The sequence below is a fragment of the Hoplias malabaricus genome, chromosome 6 (genome assembly GCF_029633855.1).
Source record: "Hoplias malabaricus isolate fHopMal1 chromosome 6, fHopMal1.hap1, whole genome shotgun sequence".
Classification (NCBI taxonomy): domain Eukaryota; kingdom Metazoa; phylum Chordata; class Actinopteri; order Characiformes; family Erythrinidae; genus Hoplias; species Hoplias malabaricus.
The window spans coordinates 47,552,624-47,562,777 of NC_089805.1; the positions used below are offsets into that span (position 1 = coordinate 47,552,624).

At 39.7% G+C, this 10,154-nt stretch overlaps 1 protein-coding gene across 1 annotated transcript in view; it reads left to right on the forward strand.

The window, feature by feature from the left end:
- LOC136699110 (NACHT, LRR and PYD domains-containing protein 9-like) overlaps positions 1–6,501 on the forward strand; it is a 78,130-nt gene extending 71,629 nt beyond the window's left edge. The window contains exon 13 of the mRNA XM_066673573.1: positions 3,166–6,501. Coding sequence (XP_066529670.1) covers positions 3,166–3,707 — 542 coding nt within the window. The 3' untranslated portion in view covers positions 3,708–6,501. The remainder of the gene's footprint in view (positions 1–3,165) is intronic.
- The last annotated feature ends 3,653 nt before the right edge of the window (positions 6,502–10,154 follow it).

Genomic DNA, 10,154 nt, shown 5'->3' on the forward strand with positions numbered 1-10,154 from the left:
CCACCATGGGGTCTAGAGCTTTTAGCCGCACCGCCCCCCGTCTTTGGAATTCCCTCCCACCGGACATTCGTAATATTGACTCCCTGGACATTTTTAAATCACGCCTCAAGACCCACCTGTTCAGGACAGCATACAGCCTTTAGCCTAGTCCTTTGATTTTTGATTTTATGTATCTCTTTAATTAGCCTGTTTAGCTAAATAGCTTTGTTTATACCTGCTGTTTTGCTTTGATTTTATTATGTACGGTGACCTTGAGAGTCTTGAAAGGCGCCAAAAATAAAATGTATTATTATTATTATTATTAATCTTAGCAATATTGCGAAGATGTAATAAAGCTGTCCTAGTGATACCGCCTATGTGTTGATCAAATGATAAATCCGGGTCAATTATGACACCAAGATTTTTTGCTGCTGAACCAGGTTTAACTGGAAAGTCAGCGAGATTTAAAATTAAATCTGATAATTTATTTCTTGCCACTTTTGGACCCAAAAGCAGGACCTCTGTTTTGTTGCTGTTTAGAAGGAGGAAGTTACGCAACATCCAGCCTTTCATGTCTTTTACACAGTCCTCTATTTTCTTTAATCTGTGTTTGTCATCGGGCTTGGCTGAAATATACAATTGTGTGTCATCTGCGTAACAGTGAAAGTTAATGTCATGGTTTCTTATAACTGTGCCTAACGGTAACATGTATAATGAAAATAATAATGGTCCTAAAATAGAGCCTTGTGGAATTCCAAATCTTACTTTAGAATAATTTGAATTTAGATTGTTTACTTTTACGAAAGCGAGGGTTCTTACATATATTATGGCTAAGATGTAGCTCATATGAAATTACGTAATGGTCGGAGATTGCTGAGGATTGGAAAGATATAAATTTTGTCAATGTTAAGACCTAGTGTCAGAACTAAGTCTAAAGTGTGACTGCAGTAGTGTGTAGGCCCTGTTACATTTTGAGTAATACCAATAGAGTCTAAGATTGAGGTAAATGCCTTTTTTAGTGGGTCACTTTCCTTCTCAAAATGGATATTGAAATCTCTTACAATTATAACTTTATGATTGCACACCGCTAGGTTTGTAGCAAAATCGCTGAATTCTTTCAGAAATTCTAAGTAAGGCCCTGGTGGTCTGTAAATGTTGCATAATAAAAAGGCGTCCTTTTTTGTGATCGGATTTGTAATAATAGTGGAGAGAACCTCGAAAGAAGAGAAGGTGTCACATTGTTTAAGACTAATTTCTAGGGTATTTTGGTAAATTACACATACTCCACCTCCTTTCATTTGGTCTAACCCACGTTTCTGTGAGACAGAAAACATTGAATTTATGATCACTTATAATGTAATTTATGATGAGTGCTTTTGAGTTTAGTGATCTTATGTTGAGTAACCCAAATTTTAGTTCTGAAGTGTTGCTGCTAGGTCTTGTGTATGATTTAATATTGATTAGGTTGCTGAAACAGGCTGATTTTGTTTTTCTACTTTTACATTTAGTTCGGGGGAAGACACAGTCTCAATACAGTTGAACCTAGGTGACGCCTCAAGACAGTTCGCAGACGGTCAGTTTAGCCTGTCTGTCTGCAGCCTGGTCCCGGCTCTGGATTGTCAGCAGCTGTCTACACTACTTTGCGCTATGCTGCAAGAAAGTAAGGCAGCACCCTCCCGCGTGGGGTGGATATCATCCCTACCTATAAGACCAGGCTTTCCCTTGAAACGTAACCAATTGTCTATAAAGCCCACTTGATTTTCGGAACACCACTTGGACATCCAGCAGTTTAACGCCGAAAGTCTGCTGTAAGCTTCAGCGCCACGCCGCATTGGTATGGGACCAGAGCAGATTACGGCATCGGACATCGTCTGGGCCAGTTTAACACTAGAACTACCAAACCGCTGCCATTTGGCAATTATACCTTTAAATCCCAAAGAACTGCCATTTGGCAGGTGTGAACAGCTCTTCTCACCTCCAGTGTTATGTAAATGAGGCCTTTACATTTGAAAGGAGACACTCTACTGCACTCCACACTCTTCTCTGCAGCAAGTTGGTGAACCCCCACCCCCAGAAAAGTCAACATTACCAGACATTTAGATTCAAGGTAGTTTTATTGGTATATGCACAGGAAAGAAACATTTTGCTTGGTTTCCCTGTACAATGAAATAGTAATAAAGGAAGTAATAAAAGATAAAATAAGCATGCAATAATATGATAACATAAGTATTCATAAATAGAAATGTAAACTATACAGAAACATAAACCATGTTCTTCATGCCACACTGTGCCATCTTTTGCCGTCTCTGTCAGCCACTCGTGTGTCTCCATGCGACCTCTCTTTCCTGGAGGTGGTGAAGTATCCTCATCTACAGGACCATATGTTTGAGAATTGATTAGTGAAAGGTTGAAATAATGTGAAATTGACACAAACATGGTATTTGAATTATAATTCCAAAACTTCTGAAGTATGCCTCCTTTGTGCTAATGTATGATTGTTTTCACAGTACAAAAAGTGGCATATTGATTAGTCAAAATAGCTCTGATATTTTGTAACCTTATTTTAAGTAATTTTTGTCTTTTGAAAAACTGCCAATAGGTAAAGATATTTTTAAATAAATTTATACAAAAAAACAACCCTCAGCTAGTTGTAAAAAAGACATTTTTACTTAAACTTTTTAAAACCCAAAGTAAAAGAATCGTATCAGGACATTTTGTCTTGTTTTAAGTCAGAATACAAGTCAAAATTACTCAAATTAAAATAGAATAATATTCTTGAGCAATTTTAACTTCAAGATTGTACTTTTTGCAGTGTGTCTCTTCCAAAATCACAACAGCTATAACCAGCAACCAAACATAGAAAATTAGTCTTTTGTCACTGTGATTGTTGTTTAATGTAAATTAAATATTTGAAATGTCAAGTCTCTCTCTCCTGTCTCTAATGTGTGTTTAGTGTGTGTGTGTGTGTGTGTGTGTGTGTGTGTGTGTGTGTGATGGTGTGTTCTCTAATGTGTGTTTATTGTGTGTGTAGATGTGTGTGATGGCATGTTCTCTAAAGTGTGTTTATTGTGTGTGTAGATGTGTGTGTGATGGTGTGTTCTCTAATGTGTGTTTATTGTGTGTGTGTGTGTGTGTGTGTGTGTTTGTGATGGTGTGTTCTCTAATGTGTGTTTATTGTGTGTGTAGATGTGTGTGATGTCACTCTGGATCCAAACACAGCACGCACTCTTCTCTCTCTGTCGGAGGGAAACAGGAAGGTGGAGCGTGTGGAGGAGGATCAGTCGTATCCAGATCGTCCGGAGAGATTTGATTATTGGGAGCAGGTTCTGAGTGTAGAGAGTTGGACTGGACGCTGTTACTGGGAGGTGGAGTGGAGCGGAAAGGTTTATATCTCAGTTTCATACGGAGGAATCCAGAGGAAAGGAGGCGGAGATGAGTGTTGGTTTGGATTCAATAAAAACTCCTGGACTCTGGACTGTGATGAGAACAGTTTCTCTCTCCTCCACAATAAACAGAGAACTCAGATCCCTGCCCCCTCCTCTCCCTCTAACAGAGTGGGGGTGTATCTGGACTGGGAGGGGGGCACTCTGTCCTTCTACACCATCCCCCCCAACACACACACACTCATACACTTACACACACTCACCACCACATTCACTAAGCCCCTCTACGCTGGGTTCTATGTTTGGAGTTCTGGATCATCAGTGCGAGTGTGTGAGGTAGAGTAAACACTGTTTGCGAATGTGTGTGTGTGAGAGAGAAATCAATATTGATCTGTGTGTGTGTGTGAGAGAGAAGTTAATATTGATCTGTGTATGTGTGACATCAATATTGATCTGTGTTTTAAAACTCTATTATAGTTCAGATTTTAAACACTTGGTGTCAGTTACAGATTGCTCCTTTAAGTTCATACACAGTGTTTAAAAGTTGTAGAGATGCTGTATGTGTTTGTTACAGAAGTTATTTCTTGTGAAGTTATCAGTAGCAGTTCAACTGCAGCTCTTTTAGAGTTTAATAAAAAGGTGGAGGTAATAACCAGCTCGCTGACTCAGATCACATCTACATCATTTACAGTGGAGAAAAGGAGTTTAAACCAAAACTAAACCGAAAACAATCGTCTGAAACAGTCATCTTTAGGAGCCTCGAGGATGGAGGGCTTTTCCAAAAGTGACAGCTTTACAGCCAATAAATGCTGAGTTGTGAGAAAGAGCTTCTTCTGCTTCCTCTGAATCAGAGACACACTGCTTCATATGATTCCAGACTAAAGAGGAAAATAAATATAGTTCAGACTCCAGAGGAAATACTAAGGTCATCATTAGTGCCTTTCCACTACAGGATCCCTACACTACACTACTAGACTCTGCTCTGATCTCTGCTTTTCCATTGGCCAGGTTTGGAGCTGATACGTGGAAGCAGCTCATTTTTAGTAACTGCTCACTTGCGGTTCCAAGCTGTTTCTGTACTGAGAGCTGTTTGATATTATACTCACCACATTTACAACAGTTAAAGAAGGTCCAGCTTCTTCCACGGCTGAGTCGGGGCTGAGCAGTGAACTGGGGCTGAGTCGATCTACCACAGGTCTTCAGTCCAATGGTGGCATTTGTATCAAAGAGAAAACAAAGGCTTATTTAGGGATGAGTATAATTTAATAGAATATAACAGAATATAATTGTATAATTTTCACACTGTGTCTCAAACACTGTCAGAGACAATCAGCTTATTATATTACTGTATAGTTAATTCATATTGTAATAACTGTGTCTAAAAATTGTCTTCAGTTTTTAAATCACAGCCCCTACAACAGGCATTAGTCTCTCTCTCTCTCTCTCAGTGTGATATGAGGAATGTGTATTAATTTCTAATAAGAAATTTGACTTTCTGAGATGTGATAATACCCCTTAAAAAGTAAATTTTAGCTGGTTTCAGAGACATCCCCAAGCCAAGATTGGAATTTGAGATAAGCTTTTCAGCAAGAACTGGCCCCAAATTGGTGTCTGAAGGTCTGTGTCAGAGAGTCATAAAACTGACACTATAGGCCCTTGACACTATAGGGTCTTGAAGGGTCATGCAACTCTTCTCAAATGCAGAATGCAGAGAGACACAGACTCAACCTTGATTAAAACTGTCTTCTCAAACATTTTGAAAGATTGTTAAACAAAATAATCACACATTCCTTGGGTAATTACTTGGTTATGAACAAGTTGCCTATGGGCACAACTGTTTGAAATTAATTCCATTTGGACAATCAAAATGGGTGCAATTAGTTTACATGTTTTAAATCACCTTTTTACATGAACTTATGTAGAACCAAGATAGCCACATACTCTGTGTGATATTTGGTTAAGAATCATCTAAAACATGGGTTATTTTTAATGATATTACTTTGTGTTAACATATTTTTTATATTGCAAAAGTATGATTCAGAATCCTGGGACATTCATTCAAAAACAGATGGTCTTCAAGCCTTTGTCTTGTCAAGGGTCATAAATTTTATGTGATGTCACTACCAAGGTACAGGAAACAGCCAATCAGGAGCAAGAGAGTCTCCAATCCTCAACCGTTATGACCAATCGGGTATTAAAGGTGGGCTTTCTAAATTCTGATAAAAAAGCCCAGTGGCACCAAATGAAGGAGTCTTCGGTGACTCCAGGCTTCGGACCTTTGGCGTCCTCTTTTCACACACCTTCACTTCACTTCACACTTTTTCTCTTTTAGCTTTTTTCAAGGCTAACAAGAGAAATGACTCAGGCTTTGAAATGACTCTGCAGGCTCCTCTGCAAGCATCAGACTCTCATGGCTATCTTAAATAGTCTTGGGCCCATCACGCGTGGTCCAGATAGAACAGAAGTTCTATTTTAACTTTATCTCTTGTAGAAAACTATAGTTTAAGAAAAGCTATAGTTTAACTCCAGCAAAATTTCAACGCCACAGCCAGAGCATGAAGGAGACCTCAGACCTCTGACCCTCAGTGATGACAAAGCTTCTGGACCAGCGACGGAGAAGATGGCCACACGCACCCTCAGAAGAACCTGCTGAGATGAGGCCCAGGAGAGACCTGCATAGACGTGTCTGTCAGAAGGCAGCAGATCAGCGATGACGGAGAATCCCCACAGAGAACTTCAGAACGCCACCAGCTCCGACGGAGTGGTCGCGAGTCTGAGAAGGGGGAGAAAAGGATCGCCAGCGGCTACTGCTACAACGCCAGCGACTGCAACGCTACAAGGCCCATGGCGGAAAGCACAGTGCGTCAGCGACCTGATCCCAGCTATCTCCAGTCTCCAGTATCTCCCGGGATACGTAAGGTCACATGGTTTAATTTCTTTCATTGCTCAGGAGGTTGGTGCTGAATGCTTTGCTGGGATAAACAATAGCCTTTCTAGAATTTAGGATAATTGTCATAGAGAAATTCTCCATATTAATCTCTCTGTTCCCTCATGTATCGCTGTAATCCATTTCATTATATGAATGTCTAATCAATATTCATTATTTAATATTACAATTAATAAATCAGTGGTGTGAAAAAAACAATCCTTGGTTATTTGTGTGTGCCCTTTTCTTGTACAGAATTATTCCTTCTAGTTCAGATTCAATTTCAGAGCCAAGAACCTACAGCGGGCCAATGAGGATAATTCATTAATAATAGTTATTTCTAGCTAATTCTGCTGTATAATATGTGAAGATGGCCTACTTGTCCAAGCTAAAATTGGACAGGTAAAGACACTACATATTATTTAATGACTCTCAAACATGGAGCTTAGCAAAATTATATAAATAATTAATTATTAATCAAATAATAATTAATTATCACTGACTCCGCTATATAGTGCTTATGCCACCGCAACGTGTGCATGCTATTTCCACTACACTCTCTCTCTCTCTGTCTCTCACACACACACACTCTTTGTCTCTCTCCTGTCTCTAATGTGTGTGTGTGTGTGTGATGGTGTGTTCTCTAATGTTTGTTTATTGTGTGTGTAGATGTGTGTGTGATGGCATGTTCTCTAATGTGTGTTTATTTTGTGTGTAGATGTGTGTGTGTGTGTGTGATGGTGTGTTCTCTAATGTGTGTTTATTGTGTGTGTGTGTGTGTGTGTGATGGTGTGTTCTCTAATGTGTGTTTATTGTGTGTAGATGTGTGTGATTGTGTGTTCTCTGTGTGTTTATTGTGTGTAGGTGTGTGTGTGTGTGATGGTGTGTTCTCTAATGTTTGTTTATTGTGTGTGTAGATGTGTGTGTGATGGCATGTTCTCTAATGTGTGTTTATTTTGTGTGTAGATGTGTGTGTGTGTGTGTGTGTGTGATGGTGTGTTCTCTCATGTGTGTTTATTGTGTGTGTGTGTGTGTGTGTGTGTGTGTGATGGTGTGTTCTCTAATGTGTGTTTATTGTGTGTAGATGTGTGTGATTGTGTGTTCTCTGTGTGTTTATTGTGTGTAGGTGTGTGTGTGTGTGTGTGTGTGATGGTGTGTTCTCTAATGTGTGTTTATTGTGTGTGTAGATGTGTGTGTGTGTGTGTGTGTGTGTGTGTGTGTGATGGTGTGTGTGTATTGTGTGTGTAGATGTGTGTGTGATGGTGTGTTCTCTAATGTGTGTTTATTGTGTGTGTAGATGTGTGTGTGATGGTGTATTCTCTAATGTGTGTTTATTGTGTGTGTAGATGTGTGTGTGTGTGTGATGGTGTATTCTCTAATGTGTGTTTATGGTGTGTAGATGTGTGTGTGTGTGTGATGGTATGTTCTCTGATGTGTGTTTATTGTGTGTGTAGATGTGTGTTTATTGTGTGTGTAGATGTGTGTGTGTGAGTGTGTGATGGTGTATTGTCTAATGTGTGTTTATTGTCTGTGTAGATGTGTGTGTGTGTGAGTGTGTGATGGTGTGTTCTCTAATGTGTGTTTATTGTGTGTGTAGATGTGTGTTTATTGTGTGTGTAGATGTGTGTGTGTGATGGTGTATTCTCTAATGTGTGTTTATGGTGTGTAGATGTGTGTGTGTGTGTGATGGTATGTTCTCTGATGTATGTTTATTGTGTGTGTAGATGTGTGTTTATTGTGTGTGTAGATGTGTGTGTGTGAGTGTGTGATGGTGTATTGTCTAATGTGTGTTTATTGTGTGTGTAGATGTGTGTGTGTGTGTGAGTGTGTGATGGTGTGTTCTCTAATGTGTGTTTATTGTGTGTGTAGATGTGTGTTTATTGTGTGTGTAGATGTGTGTGTGTGATGGTGTATTCTCTAATGTGTGTTTATTGTGTGTGTAGATGTGTGTGTCATGGTGTGTTCTTTAATGTGTGTTTATTGTGGGTGTAGATGTGTGTGTTTATTGTTTGTGTGTGTAGATGTGTGTCAAATCAAATCAAATCAAATTTATTTATATAGCGCTTTTCACAACTGATGTTGTCACAAAGCAGCTTCACAGAATTCCAGTAAGACAAAGATTTGACATGAAATGTAAAAACAAATGTAAAACCCTCAAGTGAGCAAGCCAGGGTCAACAGTGGCAAGGAAAAACTCCCCCAGCTGAGGAAGAAACCTTGGGAGGAACCAAGGCTCACAAGGGGTGACCCATCCTCCTCTGGTCAATCTACTGGTGATGATAGTTAGTAGTCCATGAGAACTTCAGTGTAGGGACAGCTTCAAGGCACTTGGTGGTTGCTGGAGCGTGGGCAGCTGGTCTGAGTCGTGGAGGAGGATCTCGACAGTCATCCATCAGTGTCCAGACAGACAGGTGGGCAGTTGTTTACTCGGAAAAATGTAAAGGGATGGAATTAGTTTTGAACTGTTTTGTGTTTGTAAAGTAGAAAATATGAAAATTTCCAGAGTGTGGCTAATGACTCCGGCAGATCTGACTATGACAGCTTTAACTAAAAGGAGAGAACCAGGAGGACACACAGACACGGGAGCATCCTGAAACACTGGCATCCCTCCGCTCCACCGTCAACAAACCTGGGTGATCGCGAGAAGCGGCGGGACGACAGCACCAGCGTCTCAGTTTACTATAATTCCCTGTGTCCATGGACCCCCCGGATCTGCCGCCTTTATCTATGGGGGAGCATTAGCTACCAAAAGATAAACTAAACAAATGAGTTTTTAGCCTAGATTTGAAGATTGCGACTGTGTCTGAGTCCCGAACATTTTCTGGAAGATCATTCCAGAGTCTGGGGGCTTTATAAGAAAAGGCTCTTCCCCCAGCTGAGGCCTTCTGAATTCTGGGAACAATTAAAAATCCAGTATTCTGTGATCTGAGTGAGCGTGGAGGCTCATAATAGGAAATTGTATCTTGAAGATATTCGGGAGCAAGCCCATGTAGAGCTTTATATGTTAATAACAAAATTTTGTAGTCAATGCGGAATTTAACAGGCAGCCAATGAAGTGATGATAAAACTGGGCTGATATGTTCAAATTTTCTAGTTTTAGTGAGGACCCTAGCTGCAGCATTTTGAACTAGTTGAAGTTTTCTTAAATTGCTGCTGGTGCATCCTGACAGTAGTGCGTTACAGTAGTCAAGCCTTGAAGTAATAAAGGCATGTACTAATGTTTCTGCGTCCTGAAGGGATAAGGCATTTCTAATCTTAGCAATATTGCGAAGATGTAAAAAAGCTGTCCTAGTGATACTACCTGTGTGTTGATCAAATGATAAATCCGGGTCAATTATGACACCAAGATTTTTTGCTGCTGAACCAGGTTTAATTGGAGAGTCAGCGAGATTTAAAATTAAATCTGATAATTTATTTCTTGCCACTTTTGGACCCAAAAGCAGGACCTCTGTTTTGTTGCTGTTTAGAAGGAGGAAGTTACGCAACATCCAGCCTTTCACGTCTTTTACACAGTCCTCTATTTTCTTTAATCTGTGTTTGTCATCGGGCTTTGGCTGAAATATACAATTGTGTGTCGTCTGCGTAACAGTGAAAGTTAATGTCATGGTTTCTTATAACTGTGCCTAGCGGTAACATGTATAATGTAAATAATAATGGTCCTAAAATAGAGCCTTGTGGAATTCCAAATCTTACTTTAGAATAATTTGAATTTAGATTGTTTACTTTTACGAATTGATAACGTTCCGTTAAGTAAGATTTGAACCATAATAGGGCTGTCCCTGTGATTCCAACCATGTTTTCTAACCTTTCTATGAGAATATTGTGGTCTATTGTATCGAAGGCTGTGCTTAGGTCAAGAAGCACCAA